Source organism: Corvus brachyrhynchos, unplaced genomic scaffold, assembly GCF_000691975.1.
Source record: "Corvus brachyrhynchos isolate BGI_N302 unplaced genomic scaffold, ASM69197v1 scaffold58, whole genome shotgun sequence".
Classification (NCBI taxonomy): Eukaryota; Metazoa; Chordata; class Aves; order Passeriformes; family Corvidae; genus Corvus; species Corvus brachyrhynchos.
The window spans coordinates 1,411,391-1,431,429 of NW_008239539.1; the positions used below are offsets into that span (position 1 = coordinate 1,411,391).

A 20,039-nucleotide genomic window follows, 5' to 3' on the forward strand; every position below is an offset into this window, starting at 1 on the left:
CACTGCCAGGCACCCAGGGCCAGCCCCAGCTGCTCTGGGCACCCTGTGCCAGGGCCTGCCCACCCTCCCAGGGAACAATTCCTTCCCAATATCCCATCCAGCCCTGCCCTCTGGCAGTGGGAAGCCATTCCCTGTGTCCTGTCCCTCCATCCCTTGTCCCCAGTCCCTCTCCAGCTCTCCTGGAGCCTCTTTAGGCAAGGGGCCTCAGAGCAAGGGGCTCTGAGGTGTCCCTGGAGCCTTCTCCTCTCCAGGTGAGCACCCCCAGCTCTCCCAGCCTGGCTCCAGAGCAGAGGGGCTCCAGCTCCATTGCTGGGTGATGCTGGTGAGAGGAGGAGTCCATGGGCTGTGGGGACCAGGAAGGCACAGCAAATATCCTTGTTTTCTGTGTTGGGGATTCTTCAGCAGCCACTCACCCTCAGCCTTGTGGGGGTGTCTCAACTGTTAATGGTGCTTTTAAGCCTGGACAGCAAATCCAGGCAGGTTTGGATCAGCACAGACACTGCCACGGGCTCAAGCTTCTTCAGCGTGTAGCTTTTGTTGTTTGCCTCCATAATGTCCAGGTTGGGAAGTTTTCAGAACCATTTCCCCCTGCCCCCAGCCCAATTTAAATACATAAGTGGCTGTTTTGCATAAAGCAAACACTTCCCTGGCTGCACTGTCTGTCCTGCCCGAGCACTGGCGTGGGTGAGGTGCCCTGCTGTGGCATTGGCACGAGGGGCTGAAGCCCTCTTGGTCCTGAGAAGCTGAAAACTATGGGAACTGTAATTTAGAGTATGTCATGCTAATCCCTTATAGGCTTATCAAGTCTGATTAAATGTCACTTGCCTTCCTGTTATCTCTGTACACAGATAACAAATTAAGTGACAGCTTTTGAACTCCAGGCAGCTGCCAAATGCGTTAACTGGAACCGACACATTCCTACGAGTTGTTTTTATTAGTCTAAAATACCTTTGTTTAATGTACAAGAAACCTGACTCACCCAAGATGATGAGTGCCATGTGAGTTTAGGAGGTCTGGCTGCCAAAAAAGTGCTCCAGAAAACTGGAGAAGGTGCTTGTGTTGTCTTCTCCCATTCATAGAACTTCAGGTTAGCTTGGAAAAGAGCTCTGAGATCATCGAGTCCAACCTGTGCCCCATCCCCACCTTGTCACCAGCCCAGAGCACTGAGTGCCACATCCAGGCTTTCCTTGGACACCTGTAGGGATGGGGACTCCAAACCTCCCTGGGCAGCCCCTTCCAAAGCCTGAGCACCCTTTCCATGGAGAAATTCCTCCTGATGTCCAGCTTGAGCGGGAGGCAGCTGGCAGGTGGGCAAGGCTGTGCCATGGGGGACTTGGGTTTCCTCTCATGGCAGTCCCACAGAGGCACAGCCTGGAATTCAGTGGCAGGACCCAGGGAACAGCTGGAGCTGGGCCAGGGCAGGGTCAGGCTGGAGATCAGGGAAAGGTTCTTCCCCAGAGGCTGCTGGGCACTGCCCAGGCTCCCCAGGGAATGGGCACGGCCCCGAGGCTGCCAGAGCTCCAGGACACCACTCTGAGGCACAGGGTGGGATTGTCGGGGTGTCTGTGCAGGGCCAGGAGCTGGACTCGTGATCCTTGTGGGTCCCTTCCAGCTCAGGATATTCTGTGATTCCATGGTTTTATGGTCTCAGCCCTGTGGGTTCCTCCATGCCAGTGGAATTCTTGCTGCTCCTATGGGGATGTGGGATGACCAAAGCACATGGACACATGGGTGAGAACAGCTCTGAGCGTGCTGTAGGTGTGATTTCCCTGTAGAAACACACACCTGGCTTTGAGAAAACCAAAAAGAACTCAAAAGTTCTTTTTGCCTCTGTTCTCTGCCTCAGGGTGAGCAGGGCAGCTCTGAGCTCCACGGCTGGGCTGGGGACTGAGTCTCCTTCGATACCTGAGGTTTCCTTCTCTGGAAGGAGCGGTTTGGTGATTCACCAGCTCCTTCTCCAAGAACAAACCAAAACCCCAGTGAGTCAAAAGGTTGTGCTCATGAGAGCTGCACAAATGCAGCCCTGGAGACTCCCTCCTGTGCATCAGGAGGAGGAGGAGGAGGAGGAGGGGGATGTGTGTGGCAGGGTGAGGGCAGCACTGTGGGCGGCTTTGGAATATGGAGCTCACCATGCAATTCCTCTCTCACCTCACCCGCTCCCTCCTGGAATTGTTCCTCAGCTGAAGGATGTGGTTCAAAAATAGGCAAAGGTGCCTCAAAAGCTCTTCAAACGAGGGATAAATGTCTGGTTGTCTGAGGTTGAGAAGCATCTGCTGTAAAGGATTTTCTGCTCATGGCAGCCTGGGAGGAAGGGACCAAATGCGCCTTTTTGAGACACTTTGGGCCCTGGGGTTTTGCCCTTTGCCTGTTCTCTTTGAAGATCCCAGACCATCCTCAGCAGGTCTTGGAGTGCCCCTTGCTCCATGTGTGCTGCTCCAGCACCCCCATCCCAACCCTGGCCAACTGATGTGATTCCCTCCCCCTCAGGCATTGTCTAATTGGGAAAACGTTTCAATTATACGGCCTAAATTTGTAACAGGGAGCAGTTCATTATCACCGAATCCCCTTAATTGGGCCCTCCTACAAGGCAGCCTATTACTGAGTTTCCCAATTAAGACAGGACCTCTTTAAAACCCATAAAAACAAACAAATCCCTGGCAGAGCAGGCCCACATTACAGGAGATACTGCCTGAAATGCTGCTTCAAAGCTGAGCAATAGTTTCAACACCAACCAAGTCCTAATTAACCCCTTTGTACTGGTTACTTGTGTTCCCTTCAAGGAGAACAGCCACAGTTTGGGGTCAGCTCAAGAAATTCACTGTTACTTGCTCAAATCTTTCTGAGAAAGAGGAAAAAGTTGGTTACAAGGTGTTTCTGTGCTGGAAGATGCTGTTTCCTGCAAGGATTCCGTAGGTAACACTGCTTTTCTTGGTTGCAGGTAAAGGACCTAACAAAATACCTGGATCCCAGTGGGTTGGGAGTTATCAGCTTCGAAGATTTCCATCGGGGGATCAGAGCCATCAAAAATGGAGGTGAGTTTCCTGCTGTGCTGTGAGTGAGGATGGGAACAGGACAAACTGAGCAGCACAGCTGAGCTGAGAAGCTGCTTGGGGAAAAGCAGCCGGGTTTGGCTTTGTGCGAGTTCTGTGTTGGGTGGAGCAGGAGAGGTTGGGGGCATTGAATGAGGGTTGAAAAAGGTGGTACAGCAGTCGTGGTGGTGGTTCTGTGTTTTGGTGTTTATCAGGAAGGTTCCTACAAAAAAAACATGGCTGGGAAGTCCCTTCTGGTTCGGTGTCTGCCCTCACCTGGGGTTTTGGGGGCTGTTGCTCTGATGGAGTAGCTGCCGTGCTGCTGCAGGTGTCTGTGTGCTGCTGGCTGTGGCATCTTCCAAACACTGGCACTGAGCATGGAATCATGGAATGGGTTGGGTTGGAAGGGGCCTTAACACTCATCTCATTCCACCCCCTGCCATGGGAAGGGAGACCTTCCCCTGGAATGGGAATTATCATGCATTTACTAATTTATTGATGAATTTACCAATGCATTTATACCTTCACTCCAACTCTTTGGTGGATCAATGTGCTCAGATGGTTTTTAGCAAGAAGCACATTAAACCAGAGCTTTGAACTCCCTGACTGGAGTCAGGGTGATCTTCAAACAGGCCAATGCCAATCCTCCTGAAGGCTTCTTGAAAGTGCTTCCAGAGCAATAGCTTGGTGAAATGTGAAGTATCTTTCTGGCTGGTTGGCATTGAAGCCCTTTGCTGCAGAAAAGGTGTTTTTCAGTTTGGGATTTCTCTCAGAGTGTCTGAGGGTCATTTTGGGCCAGGCATGTTGTTCTGGGCAGGGTGTGAGAAACCCGAGAAGCTCCCTGCTGAGCAGCTGGAGTTCTGGATGTGCAAATGTGAATTATCATCCTTGCACAATAGTCAGCTCTGCTCAGAGATGCTTATCTAGGATTTCAGCCCTGCTCAGTGTGCCCCTGCTGCCAGCCCTGCACGTGGGGTGTGCTGCAAGGATGGGAAGGAACCATCATTCCCATACAAACTGTGCTGTTCCAGGAGTACAAACCCCTCAAAGCATGATTTTCTCCTGTTTTTCTGTCCGTTGTCCATCCCTCCTCCTTCTCCTCAATTCCACCCCCACTTTATTTATTTATTTACTGTGAGAGTGCCCAGAGAAGCTGTGGCTGCGCCTGGATCCCTGGCAGTGTCCAAGGCCAGGCTGGATGGGGCTTTGGGCCACCTGGGCCAGTGGAAAGTGTTGGGGTTGGAATGGGATGAGCTTTGAGCTCCCTTCCCACCCAAACCACTCCAGGATTATTTGTGCTCAGGACTGTTGTGTTCCGTGGCAGCTCCCAAGTTTCCTGGTGTAGCCTGAGCAATTCCCAGCTCCCAGGAAGCAGGAGGAGCTGCAGCACACTATTAATTTGTAATAAATTGCCATCGGAGTCGAGTGGTTGTGAAAGCCCAGGCTCGTGTTTCTCCTCAATAATTCATCACTTTGGTGTTGTGTTCTATTAATTGAAGGGGAAAAGCAGATCCAGGCAAAGCTTTTAGGGTCTCTGTTTATTAAATTTGAAGGAGATTGATATGTGTTTATTGCAGTGGTTAGGAAGGGCTGAGCTCTCTGACAACACATGGCACTCAATGGTTCTGAAAGAAGCCCAGGGCAGGGAACAGAGGAGGTTCTTTGAGTCTCCCAGCTGAGCATTGCTCACGTTGAAGTGATCTTAAGGATCTGCTGCTGCTCTGAGACAGTCAATATTGATCATCCCTTTGTGAGCAAAGCAGAGGTCACGCTGCTGCTGGGTGTCCCTTTTAACAAGGTTTGTTAATTAGCTGGGCCTATTTTTACCCAGGGAATGCTCTGCTGGATTTCTTGGAGCTCTGTAATTCTTGGGTCAGTCATGGAGGTGAGAGCTGATGTCAGCTTGGACCTTTTGGTGTCCGTGTTAATGCAGGGTTTATTTCTGAGGATGTTCCACTCTCCTCTCACTCTCCTCTCTCTGGAGAATTCCCTCAGGAGAGCAGTTGGGATTTGACCTGAGCCTGGCAAGCTGAAGGTGCAGTTACAAGCCCAGCCAAATTTGCTCTGTCAGCTGCATTTCTCACAACTGCTTTCGTGTCCACTTGGCCTTTGCATCCTGGGAGGATGCTCAGCTCCCTGTCCCATCCCTGTGCCAGCAGCCTGAGGCATGTCCCAGCACCTGAGGAGAGGCTGATCCAGGGCTCCTGCTGCTTGCTCTGGCTCCAGTGCGGAGCAAGGACCACTGAAGCACTCACACAAAGCCCCAGTGGCGCCTCTCCACTGCCATGGGCCAGCTCTGATCTCTGCTGCTGTGGTCTCTGTCTGGCCACGTAATGCTGACTGGGAGGGGGCAGAGCAAAGGCATTTGGATTTGAGGCTTTAAGGAGAGGTTTTAGCCACTTGTGGCTGCCTTCTGCCCTCCCCAGAGTGAGGGCTGGATGGGACAGCGAGGTTCTCATGGATATATTTGTGCCTGCAGTGTGGATGGCCAAGGAGTGCTTCCCGAGGGTTTCCCTGCTGTGGGAGTGGTGAGCGTGTGGCTGGGCTCTGTTCTCAGGCCTGGGGACAGAGATGCTGCTGGGACAGGTTCAGCTCCCTGCTGTGTCCCAGCCCTTCCTGCTTGTGGCTCTGGGATCCCCTTGTCCTTCCCTACTCCACGAGGTGTGGCTTGCCTGCTTTTAAAATCTGTGTGAACAGTGCCTGAGTGAGTGCCTGGCCAGTCTGCAAAGTAGAGGGGAAATGTGGATCCAACACTGGCAGCATGTCAGGGGGATAAATAACTCTGAAAAGTGGAATTTTACGGCCTTGGATTGTAAAACTTGAGAAACTGATAATAGAGGGAAGGCAGGAATGAAGGAGAGTATGATGCTTTAAAAAGGCAGATAAGGTGGTTTTTGAGGCCTGGAGAATTCTCAGCCAGAGGAAAACCTGGCACATCTGGCTACCATCAGTGAGATCCAAGGGAAAAGAAACAGGGAGGGAGCCAGTGTGGCTGCTGCAGTCATCATATTGAGGAGCTCCAGCTCAGGGAGGATCTCCTCAGGGAGAAACAGGCAGCAGGGATGGCATGCCAGCCCCTTGGAAAACTCAGCCTGGGAGTAAGGAGCCTGTTTGTGTGGCAAGGAGCTGACCTGGGGTGGGGCAGTGAGATGGGATCTGTCATCACAAGCTGAGGTGCCTGGACCAAGGAGCAGCTCTGCTCCTCTGTGTCCTGGATGCAGGAACAGCTGGAGAGGGAGTTTGATGGCAAACACGAGGGATGGGCTGGATCAGCCACAGCTGGATGCAGGCACACAACCAGGCCTGTGCTCACGAGCAGATTCCTTCCCCTGTCAAGGTATTAAAAACCTTTGAAGCTCTTCAGGCACCTGGTTTTTCTGCAAGGGTCTCTCAGCACTCAGCAGGACAAACCGAGCATCTCTCTGCTCACAGTGTAGCTCACAAGGATAAGGAGCAGGTTGTGTCATTCACACGTATCCTTGGAGCTGAAACTTCTGTAACATCTGTGCTCCAGAGAGCAGCCCACTGGGAAGGGGCTCTGGGAGGGGTCCCTGCACACAGGGGCGTTGCTGGTGCTGTCAGGCAGCTTGAGGGATCTCTGTGCCAGCCAGGGAAAGGTGCATTCCTGGAGCTCCCAGCCTCGTCCACCCCTTCTGCCTTGGCTTCTGATCCCTGAACAAAGGGGCTGCTGTGCACTGAGAACAGACAGCGCATCCACTGAGGGCTGGATATGTCCAGGAGCTCAGGGGAGGATGGAAATAATCACATCTCTTTTTTTATTATTATTTATTTTTTTAAATGCTTCAACTGAAAGCCCTTTGGATTTGGGAAGATGGAAAATCCAGCTCGAGAGCCAACACCCAAACCTGGAAGCTCTAAGAGAGTTCCTTTTTGCAGGGATGACCGAGCAAAGCTTTGGAGCAGCTGGATCAGGAACCCACTGTGCCAAAGGAAAGATACTCCAGGGGCTGAATGAGAGGCTTGGAGCAAGAGGAGCACTTTCAGCTCCCCAGAGGCACTTCCAAAGTGCAGCTGGAGGGAAAAGCTTGGAGCTGGGAAGCCGGAGCAGGCAGGGCAGGAAGCTGAATAGCAAATACAGGGCTGGGGAGTCAGGCTGTGGCTCTGCCTGGAGCCTCTGTGGGAGCACCCCGCCGTTCCTGGCTGGAACTGGCAGTAGCAGGAATTGCCATCGGGATGAGCCTTTGTGGGGCTGCAGCTCTCGGATCGTGGGAGCATCCCTGGGAGGATCCATGGTTTCTGCAGCCGTGTCTGGAAAGGTTGGTGAGCTCCTGGCAGCTGAGTGCCAGCTGGGAATTTCCTGAGAGGAAAGCACACATCCAGGCCTTCTCCGAATGAAGGATGTGAGTGTTGTACCTTCAGGGCTTAGAGCCAAGAGGGAACTGCACATCAGCTCCCAAAAACGGATCCGAGGAGTTATCCCATGTGCAGGCTGTGCTCCACATTCCCTGCTCCCACTGATCCGGCTCTCGGAGGTGCCTCTGGATCTGACAGTGCTCAGATGCCACCTCTGAGCCCACTGTGCCCGGGAGCCACTCGGTGCCCCTCGGAGCCACCCCTGGACAGCGCGTGGTGGCCCGGGAAAGCCAGGCTGGCTGCCCTGGTGGCCGGGATCCCGCTGGCTCCGTGGGGCATTCCCAGGTGTTGGATATCCGGTAATGGAACCCCCTGTTTGCTTTGTGTGGAGGCTTTTCCCCCCTTCTGTAGGATCTGCATTGCAGATGGCTTTTGCTACGCAAGAGGCAAGCTTCCCTTGCCCAGGGATAATTCCAGAAGCCAAAGCTTGCATTCCCTTCCGCTCCCAATCCGTAGTTCTTTCTGGGGCTGTCTGTGTGCATCCTCGGTGCTCTCTCCCCACCTGGGTGCTGGGAGTGTGGCGTGTTTGCAACGGGGCACTGCTGACACCTGAGCACACGCTCTCACTGGGGGTGGCCAGGCCCAAGCGAATATTCCAGGCGTTTGCTTTTTAAAAGGAAAGCCTTGCCCAAGGCTCAGCAGATGGAAGCAGAGCTCGTGTGCACGTTTGACTAAACTCGGTGAGTATCTGGCACCGGTTTGAGCACTTCCTACGTTCCCCTCGGATCTGCTGATCCCTGGATTCGTGCAGCACTGCTGCAGCAGAGACCTTACTGCTGCTGCTGCCTGTTCCTAGCCCTGGCTAAACCAGCATCCCCAGGGACACAGCTCCTTTGATGGCTGAAGGTAGGACAGATGCCTCTTTGTGTACAGCTGGCGTGCAGGGAACGGGGGCTGCCGTGAATGGGAAATCAAGATTGATTCACGAGCAAGAATAAAACCCAAATTGCTCTCATTATGTCTTCTGCATTTTTTTTTTTGCCTTCGCATCTTGCTCTGCTCTGGCAGATCCATATGGATGTGCTATCCATACTGCTGGTGGGGATAAGGACTTTAGGAGGATGAGTGTTAATTCTGCCCTTGAAAGGAGTGGAGATTTAAATATCTCTGTAAAATTTATATGGTTACTTGAAAAAAATATAATCCCTGTGCTGTTCTTTGGAGCTCAGAGTTCTGCTCATCCCTGTGCTGCAGGAGGATGTTTGCAGCACCGGGATTGTGCTTGGCAAGTTTGGGGTCCACGTGCTTGTCTGTGCCCCCTTCAGCCAGTGACAGGAGCAGCCGAGACTTTCTTGGAATGAATTTGGATTTTTCCCCTTGAAATAGGGCCTGCCCATAAATATGTGTGAGGGCTTTGGTGGGGTTGTTCAGCCTGGGGAAAAGGAGGCTCAGGGGGGACCTTGTGGCTCTGCACAAGTCCCTGACAGGAGGGGGAAGCCGGGGGGGTTGGGCTCTGCTGCCAGGGAACAGGGCCAGGAGGAGAGGGAACGGCCTCAGGCTGGGCCAGGGGAGGTTTAGGTTGGGCATCAGGAAGAATTTCTCCATGGGAAGGGTGGTCAGGCTTTGGAAGGGGCTGCCCACATGGGTGGTGGAGTGCCCATCCCTGGAGGTGTCCAAGGAAAGCCTGGATGTGGCACTCAGTGCTCTGGGCTGGGTGACAAGGTGGGGATGGGGCACAGGTTGGACTCGATGGTCTCAGAGCTCTTTCCAGACTCAATGATTCTGGGATTCTGTTGAGTCTGTGTAATTCTGTGCTCGCAGGGAATGGGGAATTAGGAGCGTGTGGGATGGAGCTGAGCTGCTTTGGGGGTGCTCTGTGGTCACAAGGACCGGGGGATCTCTGTCCATCCCTCTCCTGCCAGGAGCGTTGGGTGTGTCCAGGGCACAGAGACCCTTCTGTGAGGGGCTGATCCTCTGCATGGAGGTGCAGACAGCAGGAGAACAAAGCAGGTGTGAATCCAGCCCAGCTGGAGGCTGCTCCAGGGAAGAGCAGGACACAGGATACAGCCCCAGGGCAGGGTATTGAGGTGGATGCTCCTTTCCTCCAGCCCCAGTGTTCTTGGTGAAGAAAAGTCCCTCTTTTAGTCCCAAAATGCTCCTGGGTGTGTGGAGAACTTTCTCGCCAGCAAATCCTGGCTGCAGACCTCTTCCCCATGGCAGTGTGAGCAGGGAGGCTTCGATGAGCAGGGGTTTGTGTTCCCCTTGGAAGCTGGGAGAGAGGAGCTGTGGAGCAGCTGGGAGCAGAACCACAGATCACATTGTTCTCGAGCTCTTTGAAGTCCCTATTTCTGCTGTCATACAGACATAGGATCATTCAGGTTGGAAAAATCCTTTAGAATCATTGAATCCAACCACTAATGGACTCGATTTAATAATAACACACCAGGGCAAGGACTTGGATGCTGATGGGCACTTCTGGCTCAGCAGAGCAGTTTTTTTTAGCTTGCATTTCTCTTTTGATTCACTTCAACACTTGTTTGTGGTGAATTTATCAATGTGGCAGCTGGGTGAAGGGTGACACGGGGGGAGAGGCTGCTCTGCTCCGGGTGCTCCATGGCTGAGAGGGAGCTGTGCTTCCCAAAAGCAGCCTGGCAGATGACACACTGCATTGACCTACTTTCGGGAGAGGCGCAGAAGTGTTGGGAAAGCTGTGTCCGTAGGCAGCTCCGGGACGAGAACAGCGAGGAATCGCTCAAACGTGCTGCTGGAAAACTGCTGTGATGGCTCTGCGGCCCTGGGGGCCAGGGAACGGGAGATTGGCATGGGAATCTCTGCCCCTCTGAGAATTCCTTCTTTAGGAGTCTCTTCCCCCTTTGTGGATTCCTTCTTTGGAGCATATGCCTGAGAAATCTGGCTGTGTCCAGTTGCCATCGTGGAGCGTAACAGGTCCAAAGCACACCCTCAGTCTGAGGGAATTCTGGTTCAAAGCTGGGATTAAACCTGGGATCAAATCCCCAAAGAACTGCTGTTGGTTCACCATTCCTTGGGAGGGAAAAGCATTGCTGGAAATCAAAGCTAATTACAGAGCAGAGAGACTTCCATGTGTCTTGAACTGAAGGAAACCCGTGGTGGCTTTTTGACCCACAGACCATAACCCAGCCTGATAAAGACAAATCTGATGCCCAAAAGAAAGCAAATCTTTCTGTGGGAGAAGGATAAAACCCACTGCAGGGACTATTTGTTTTCCCAGGAAGATGAAAATAGGGAGCAGTGTTTTTGTTGGAGCTTTGGAGCAGTTCTTAACACGCTCTTCTATGGAGATGATGACTAAAGAGAAAACAGAGGCAGGTTCTGTTAAATAACATTTCTCCTCATCCATCTGCTGCCTCTGTTTCTCCATTGCAGGATTCCCTTTCTGGGCCCTGCTGTTTTCCTCCACATCTGGTGCTGGGAGTGCTTTTGGGAGCCGGGCTGGTCTGCGGTTTGGGGAGCGCGTGGGAGGAGGCTGGGCTGGGCTGGGCTGGGCTGGTGGCTCCACGTGGGTGTGGAGGGTGGTTTCGGTCCTGCCTGTTGTCCTGTCTCAGGTTTGGTTGTTAGTCCAGAGTGAGGGATTGTCAACGCTTGGATCAGCCCGGGAAGGGGGGAATGTGTCCTTCCTCCTCAGCAGGAGCACCTGGACAGGGATCAGGAGATCCCTGCCTCAGCTTGGGTGAAGGAAAGTGGAGCCCAGCATCCTGCAGAGCTGTCAGCTCGTTTCTGCTGAGGAATCCAGTCAATCTGGAGTTATTAACAAAGGGATAATTACTCACCCGGGACTTCTGCTCCTCCCTGCCCGGCTCTCCCACAGCCTGGGGGCTGGTGACTTCGCTGAGCGACCTGGCACCCCTGTGTCACCCTGACAGGTTGATGTGGCAAAAGCTTTTTTCTTCAGAGCGTTTCCTGGGACAGGAGAGGCTGCGTGTGAGGTGGATTTCCTGGGAAATTGGTGCTGGTGGTGAAGCAGCTGGGTGGGTGAGCAGCAGGTGGGACGGTACCAGTGGGCATCCCCACATTGGGAAGAAACGATTTTCCCAATTCTCTGGCATTCTGACTGAGCACCGCTCACTTCATCTCCCTCCCATTCTCCCCGTCCCAGGCCATGTCCCCTCCTGGGCTGCTCCATGTGTCCCTCAATGTCTTTCTCTTTGTTGATCCTCTTTTCCAAGCTCTTACAGTCCTGTACATCACTGGGCAGTTTATTCCTCCTTAGGATAGGGAGGACTCCTGCTAACGAGGCAATGGGAATTTTTATTAATATTTGATAATTATAGAGAGCTCGGCAGAGGTGATGTGGCAACTTCTGATAAAAACATCCCTGCTGAGGCTGTAGGAGCTGGGCAAAGGCTTGTTTGGACCCTGTTCCCATGTTTGGAATCGATGATCTTGGAGGTCTTTTCCAACCTGAGCAATTTTGTCACCTCTCAGCCCCTTGGTGCCTTCCCGGAGCCCTCGTACTCTGGACTGAAAAGGTCCAACTCCTCCCTGTGCTCCTTCCCCTGCAGGGGAGTGGTCAGGCACAAATAACAGCTGGAAAAAGGATTAAAACTCAATTTTACAGGACCCCCCTTGATGATTTTGTTTTATTTTGGGTGATGTTTCCTATACAGAAGCCAGTTGGAGCAAAAGCACTTTAAAGAATGCATCTCCCCTCTCCTTCAGTGACAAGTGGGACATGGTTTGGCTCTGTTTCCAAGGGATTTTCTGGCAGTGTTGGAGTTAGGGGGACAAACAGGGAAGGGGATTCGAACATGAGCCCTCAGGAGCATTTTCCTGTTACTCTGTATAGCTTTTAAGGGATTTTGGAGGACTGGGACTCCCAACTGCTCTACTGCAGCCCAGCAGCAGGAGGGCACAGGGGCTGCTCGACCCTGCCTGTGTCACACAGGACGTGTTTGAGCAGCACAGTCATCATTTCCAAGAGATGGCTCAGAACTGTGGAGCACCACCTTGGGGAGAATTCTTCCTGAAGGTGTAGTTTAGTGCCTCTTCTCTTACGTATTTTCTGTCCCCAATTTCCCCTAAACCCAGGCTGGGTTCTGGTCAGGACCTCGAGGGCAAGTCTGCAATCGGAGGCTTTATAAATAACTTTCTAAATAGTTTTTATTGCTGATTTTGCAGCTCTGTTGTTGAGGCTGGAGCCCAGGCTGGAGCAGGGGGTGTCTGTAGTCTCTGCCCAGGCTCACAGCTCTCCTGTCCATCACATCTTTTCCAGAGGCAGGTGGGTGGTTGTGATCCAAACCACTGCCCAGGGCTCAGTGACAGCTTTAGAGAGGCTTGGCATTCATTGTCGTCAGTTTTTGGTGTGGCTAGTGGAGGGCAGAAATGGCAATTGAGACCTGACTGCCAAATACTAATGCCTGCATGTTGGTGCAAGTGCTGTAGGTGCTGAAAGTGTTTCCTTTAATCCTCGTGGGTCTGGAAGCTGTGCCTGGACCACACAGGCACTGCTCTGATAATGAAATTCAGCCATGCCTGGAGGTAAGAACATTGTGAGCATTTCTCAGGCCCGGGGTTGGAAGCTCTGAGCTGGGGAGGATTGAACTGGATTTAACTCTTATCCTGGTTTCTCCATGTGGGAGCTTTGAGCTGAAAGGCTGAAGCCTTCAGGATGGGATGGTGGCATCCAGTCAGTCCCAGTCTGGTTTCTGCCTGGGTTATTTGGGGTGTCACAGCTTCTGCTCCATTTGAGCTCCTGAGCCAGGGTTCTCTTTAATTTTATTTTGCTTGTGGGACAGTCTTGTCTAAAAGGTGCCTCTGTGAGCTCCTGCCTGGAGCAGGCCGGGTGTGGAGCATCTCAAGGAGCTTCTGCCTCAGGGTTCTCCAACCCATGACAGGAGAGTGGCCAGTGGGTGTCCCCAAGGCTGTGTCAGCACTGAGTGTGCTCCTGGAAGCTGACTTGGGATGTTCTGCTGGTTCACAGTTCCACAAGCTCCTTCCAGAGGTGCTCCCTCAGTCTCTTCACAGAACAGGGAGTTCAGGGACACGGGTCAGTGGTGGCCTTGGCAGTGCTGGGTTAATGGTTGGACTCAATGATCTTGGAGGACTTTTCCAACCTAAATGATTCTGTGGTCTCTGTCTGAAAAATCCAGCTTAGTTTCCAGAAGTGTAGAGATTTGGAAGTAGGAGTGAAGGAGCTGGAGGACATCAGGAGGTCTCCTCACCAGCAGCAAGTGCTATTTTGGAGGCTCAGTCTCTCCATCACAGAGTGACTCTGAGCCACTTTCTGGTTGCCACAGCCAGCTCCTCATTTTCCACACCTCCAGCAGTTTGTTCCTGGCTGGCACAAGCTTACAGGCATCTGGGCTGGTCTTGGTGACTGGCGCACACTGAAAAGACCCCTCAGTTAAAAATGAGATCCCATGTTTCAAACTCAGCCCAAATTGTGGGTGTCAGTGGTGGCCTCCTGCTCCATCTCCGGGGCGGAGGCAGCGATGCTCACCTGGCCTCTGAGATGAAGGGAAGGCAGCTGGATTTGTGCTTCCAAGGTGCTTGGATGGCATGGTGTTAATTCCTGTCATGATGGTGTGTCTAAAGCAGGCTGGAGGGCCTGTGCCAGGGAAGGGCCTGTGCCAAGGAAGGGGATCAAAAGGAATGTGGGATGAGTCCCAGTCCATGAGCAGTGATACTCAGGGAATGCTGAAGGGCATTAGCCAGGGTTGTGGAAGCAGCCTTAATTCTGCCACTGCCTCTCTGGGAGCCTGGGTTGTCACTTGCTCTGTCCCCTGGGGCATTTTGGGTTGGGAAATGATAGTTTTCAGTAAGTGCTCCTGCTCTGCTGGCCCATCTCTGGGGAAAGCTGAGCTACAGGAGAAGCAGAGAGCAGAAAGCTGCTCTTTTCTGGGAGCATCAGGTTATAGATGTACTCCTGGGCCACTCTGGGGAAGGAAAAGGTGGGTGAGTGGGATTGGTGCTGGCTTTATCCCACAGGGATAGCACCACATGGGTGCTTATGCTTTGGTGGAAGCACAAGACCCTGAGCTGCCTCTGGAAATACTGGACAGTGGCTTCCCCTGTGCAGGATCCTCCTCAATTCCTGCAACTTTTAAACACTTGGCTGTGTGTCTCTTCCCCCTCTGTTTTCCAGCAGCATTCCCAGAAAGGGAGCTGGCTTTATATCACTCGTTCTCCTTTTAGCCAACCATAACTTTTCGTCCTGCTCATGTTTGGGGTCTGTTTTACTCTGTGCCGTCCAGGCAGGTTCCCAGCCTTGTTCCTACACTGAATAACGCAGGTCTGTGAGCTCACATAATGCATCTTGTTGGAATCCCTCGGAGTTTGAGGCGCTGTGCCTTGCAGCAGTGTGTGCCGGGTGTTGGCAGATGACTTAAATTCTCCTGAAAGGCTGTTTTTCTGGGTCACTCCTATATGCAGCCGATAAAACTGGCTCTGTGTGACCTGTGTGTCACTGGTGTACCCACAGCCCTTCGCTCAAGGTGCCTTTTCACTGCCATCCTGCCTTCTGGGAGCAGTTTTTAGAATCTATTTCAGGAGCTTTATCCCAGAACTGCTGTTCCTGAGGGTTCCTGGGAGAGCCCAGGTGATGCCAGCACACCTGAGAGCTCTGAAGCACAACAAGACATGGGAAGAGGTCTCATCCACCCCCATGGAGAGCCCATGGAATTATTTAGGTTGGGAAAGCCCTCTGAGATCATCGAGTCCAAGCATTCCCCAGCACTGCCAAGGCCACCACTGACCCATGTCCCCAAGTGCCACACCCACACGGCTTTTAAATGGTGGCTTCCAGTGACAGGACAAGAGGAAACGGCCTCAAGAAGTTTAGGTTGGATATTTGGGAAAATCCTTCATGGGAAGGGTGGTCAGGCACTGGCACAGCTGCCCAGTGCTGGGGTCACCATCCCTGGAGGGATTTAAAGCCGTGTGGATGTGGCACTTGGGGACAGGGGTCAGTGGTGACCTTGGCAGTGCTGGGGAATGGTTGGACTCGATGACCTCAGAGGGCTTTTCCAACCTTAATGATTCCATGATTCTGTGATTTTTTTGGCAGTAAAGCTGCCTGGAGGGTCTCTCAGAGCCTGATTTTCAGCTGTAAGGTTTTTGGATGTTTCTGGATGTGACTGGACTGGCATCAGGAGTGATGGATAGAGCTGGACGTGCAGGAGAAGCTGGTCATGGACACTTGGAGGACAAAAGGCAGTCCCTGAGGCCACCCCCAGCCCTGGCCTAAAGCTTGGGTTTGAGCAGAGTTGGGAAGAGGTGACTCTGAGTGTTGTGACCACATTGACTCAGTGAGGAGGAAGGAAAGAGAAATCAGGGCTGAGTGTGAGCAAGGAAAGGCTGCTTTGTGGTGTGAGGGGCAGAGAGAAGGGCATGAAGCAGAGCAGGGCTCAGCTGGGATTTGACTTTGCTGTCCAGGGAGGAGAGCAAAGGTAATGTGAGGGTCTGAGCTCAGCCTGTGCTGTGGGATTGGGACTGTTCAGTGCTGCTGCTGGTGGCCCACAGCCATCCCTGGCTCTGTTCCTGGTGTGGGGAGAGCAAACCCCTCCAGCTGTCACCACGTGGCTCCCTCTGCACCTGGGCACAGTGCTCTCCACATGAGGAGTGCCACTCCACACCAAAGGTCTCCGATTTTTTGGCTCCCAGGGTTTTTTGGCTCTTTTGGACAGGAATTTGCAAGCTTAACGCAGGCTATTGTGCTGGCAGACGTGCAGGCAGGCTCTCCATGGCAACTCTCCCTATACACAAAGCACCATATGGCTTTTTTTGGAGGGGGAGGGAATGAATTCAGCAGAAAAGTCAACCTTTGTTTGTGGTGCTGTTTGTCTTTGCTCTCTGTGGAGCTCGGGGAGGTGGGAACACGGATCGCTGGCTCCTGGGCATGGCTACTGCTGGCCATGCCACCACGAGGCTGCAGGTGACCTCTCAGATGGCCTTTCCTTGATTTTTACACTGGAATTTGCTGTGAAAAGAAACCCATCCTAGCCAGAGACCCCCTCTTTGGGCTGGGCTCTCTGCACACAGATGGAGCAACAAGGATCCTGTTCATCCCCATCATGTTCATTCCCCAAAGGGCTGGGAAGGCTCCAGAGCCCTTGGTTTGGGCAGGAGCTGGGCAGAAGGCAGGTGATGGATGGCAGGAGCTGCCTGTGCCTGTGCTCTGCCCACGCTTTATACCCCTCATTCCAACGGGAAGCTTTCACTTGCCTGCAAATCCTCCCTTTTCAAACCCCTCTGGAAGGAATGAGGAGAATAAATATCTTTATCTGTGTCTATGGAAGAGTAGGAAGTGTTTGTGTGTCTGCTTGGAGGGGGAGGAAAAGAAATGATGTGGGAATAAGGGAAGGGAGCAGCCTGTGCCTTTGGGATGCTCTGCAGTTCCGGGGGCTGCTGTGGGGTGCCAGCAGGATCACTGGAGATGGCCTGGAGCTCGCCACTGCTGTGGGTGCTTGGCTGGCAGGAGAGGTGGCTGCCTGTCCCCTCTGGGTGGTGTGACACAAATCACCTTCCAGGAGCACTGTTGGGGTTTGGTTTTGCCCCCAGATGTGGGCAAAGGCTCCTGTTGGTGGCACCCCCTGAGGTGCTCCCGTGGCTGTGTGGTGAGCAGGTGCCTGTCCCCATCCCCTCCCTGCTGGCAGCCAGGAGGCTCCAATCCCAGAACAGCACCAGGGATAACTAATGGGAAAACTCCTGGTTGTAGGCTCAGGCTCACAGGTGGAGCTGTGCAGGTGGGGACAGAGGGACATTTGAGGAGAGGGACACTGCCATCTTCAGATTATAGAACTGTTAAGGCTGGAAAAGACCTCCAGAGTCATCAAGTCCAAGATCTCTCAGTGGCAACCCCAACAGTCAGAGCAGGAGGTGACCTTGCCCTGAGCAGGGTGCCCAGGCAGCAGCATTCCAGGTGGATCCCAGGGCCCTGCTCTGGCTCAGCAGCTGGAAGAGAGCTGGAAGCAGCCCCACTGCTGGTGCCGTAGTGGGAGAGCAGTGGGATATTGAAGTGCTAAACTGTGCCCTAGAGCACCTTCCCCCTGCTGCAGCCCTGACCCTGTGGAGCACAACGTTGGATCTGGCACTGGAAAAGCAATTTGGGTCATTCCTGGGGTGGATTCACAGCCTCACCCCTGGGAGCCCCAGGCCCAGCAGAGGGGAGGGATCATTTCTTGGTCCCTCATGTTCAACTTCTCCCACCCCAGGGAACCCCTCGGGTTGGTGGCTGCAGAATCTCCTGTGTCTGCATTTAATGCTCACCTGAGAGAGGCCCTGGGGATGGTGTTTGGGTGGGAGGTGTTCCTGCAGGCCCAAGTCCTTGCTCCATCCTGTGCCCTAATCAGAGATTCTCAGAATGGTTTGGGTTGGAAGGGACCATAAAGCTCATCTCATTCCATGGGCAGGGACACCTTCCACTAGCCCAGGATGCTCCAAGCCCCGTCCAGCCTGGCCTTGGACACTGCCAGGGATCCAGGGGCAGCCACAGCTGCTCTGGGCACCCTGTGCCCGGGGCTCACCAGATTCTCAGAATGGTTTGGGTTGGAAGGGACCATAAAGCTCATCTCATTCCATGGGCAGGGACACCTTCCACTAGCCCAGGATGCTCCAAGCCCCGTCCAGCCTGGCCTTGGACACTGCCAGGGATCCAGGGGCAGCCACAGCTGCTCTGGGCACCCTGTGCCAGGGCCTCCCCAGGGAGGGAGCCCTGGGAACAATTCCTTCCCAATATCCCATCCAGCCCTGCCCTCTGGCACTGGGAAGCCATTCCCTGTGTCCTGTCCCTCCATGCCTTGTCCCCAGTCCCTCTGCAGCTCTCCTGGAGCCCCTTTAGGCCCTGCAAGGGGCTCTGAGATGTCCCTGGAGCCTTCTCTTCTCTGGAATGAACACCCCCAGTGCCCTGACCAGCCCCTAATTTGACCTTTCACCAGATGTATGAAATGACCACGATGTGCTTCCTTAATGAAAAATGGCCTTTTTTGACACCTGCAGAGGGGCCCAAAGCAGGAGCTTTGCCTGTGCCTTTGCAGGCAATTTCCCCTCTGGATAAAGCTGGCACTATCCCATCTGGGTGGCTGCAGCAGGACAAATGTGCCTTATACACCCCTTTGGGGGCTTGGGATGGCTCTGAAGGGCACAGAAAGGTGAATCCTCTCCCTCCCCAAATCCTTGTGCCTTCCTTGGGAGCAGGGACAGGCGCTTCCTCCTCCTCCTCCCAGCCTGGTTCCTCGGCAGCAGCCAGGCCCGGTGCCGCAGCGATGGCAGCTCCAGGCGTGTGGGCTTGAGCCTGCTGTTTATTTTGGGACTGCAGCACTGCTCCCGATTTGGTGCTTCCAGCCCGGGATCTAGGCCGTGTGCTGGATCGGGCATTAGCTGTTGCTTGAGGGAGCACGGGGAATTCTCGCTGCCTTCCTCGCTGGAAGGGCCGGGAGCGATGCTGCAGACGGGGGTTTGGGGCAGGAGGAGGAATTTATTTTAAAGATCTCTCGCTGCAAACCTCCTGTTTTTGCGGCGGCCTGCGCGGATGCTCCTGATGTATGTGGCCGCGGGAGGAGCAGGCGCCGAGGAGCTGCAGCCTGCCTTCCCTGCCGTTCCCATGGCACTTGGCTGTCACACACACGTCCCATGCATTCCCTGCCCACAGCAGGATTAAAGCCTTCTGGGAGAAGAATGAGAGGATGCAGGAAACGGAGATAGGCAAGAAGCTGGGAAAAGGAATGGAGGGCATGGAGGGGTAGGGATGAATCCAGGAGCCGGCCCCATTGGAGCAGCGAGGGGCCTTGTAGGATTTGTGGCAGGGAGAAGCCAAAGCTGTTGCTTTGCACTCCGGGTGGAGGTGGGATGCCTGGGAGCAGAGGCCCTTCCTGAAGGCTGGAGGCACCGGTGCGTGCTCACGGAAGGTCCTGTCCCGCCGCCGTCACGTCTCCCAAAGCCACCCTTGGCTCGAGGGTGCAGATTTTCCTCTTGGTGATTCCAAGTGTGTGTTTGTTTGCCCCTGCAGACCCTGACAGCCAGCTGTATGATATGGGATATACCCCCGAGGAGGAAGCCCCGGCCTGTCCCGATGAGTTTGATGACTTCGTCACGTTTGAGGCAAGTACGAGCTCTGTTCATTCCCATCGAGGTTGGCTGCACGTGGAGCGGGATTTGGGCATGGAGAGGAGTTTGCTGTGACAGGGCTCAGGGGTGTTTAACACATAAAGGCAAACGCAGTCTCTGGGTGATGGGCCCAGAGAAGCTGCACCGAGCATTTGGTGCTGCTGAAGTTAAAATGGGTGTTGATAAAACTGAAAGAGCAGAGCATGGTGCCCTGGGTGGAGAGGGAGCCCCTTTCTGGGGACACGGGAGGGGGACCTGCTGCTCTTGGGTTTGTCTTCCTGCTGGAGTTTCTGAACCTGGAGAACCTGAGCTTGGTTTTGAGGTGTACCAGCCAGGAGCCTACCTGAGAGGCACAGCAGAGCAGTGGGATGTTGACATTTGCTGCTGTTTGGCCAGTAAAAGGCAGAGCAGAGGACAAAAATCTGTATTTTCTCTCTATTCTTGGCCTTCATCAGGGATATTTCTCTGATATAGGTTGTTTTCTTCTAGTTAAAGCCTCCATGCCTTGGTTTCCCCCTGCTTTCCTGACCACAGGAGCATGTTGCAGCAGTGATCCTGCTGTTCCCAGCTGCTCTCTGTGTCAGGGATTTGGGGCTTGGCTTGGAAGGCTTCACT

General features: G+C 53.6%; 1 protein-coding gene across 1 annotated transcript in view; it reads left to right on the forward strand.

Moving 5' to 3' along the window:
- RAB11FIP3 (RAB11 family interacting protein 3) overlaps window positions 1–20,039 on the forward strand; it is a 74,886-nt gene that overhangs the window by 18,251 nt on the left and 36,596 nt on the right. Inside the window, exons 3-4 of the mRNA XM_017741234.1 lie at window positions 2,933–3,032; window positions 19,327–19,418. Coding sequence (XP_017596723.1) covers window positions 2,933–3,032; window positions 19,327–19,418 — 192 coding nt within the window. The remainder of the gene's footprint in view (window positions 1–2,932; window positions 3,033–19,326; window positions 19,419–20,039) is intronic.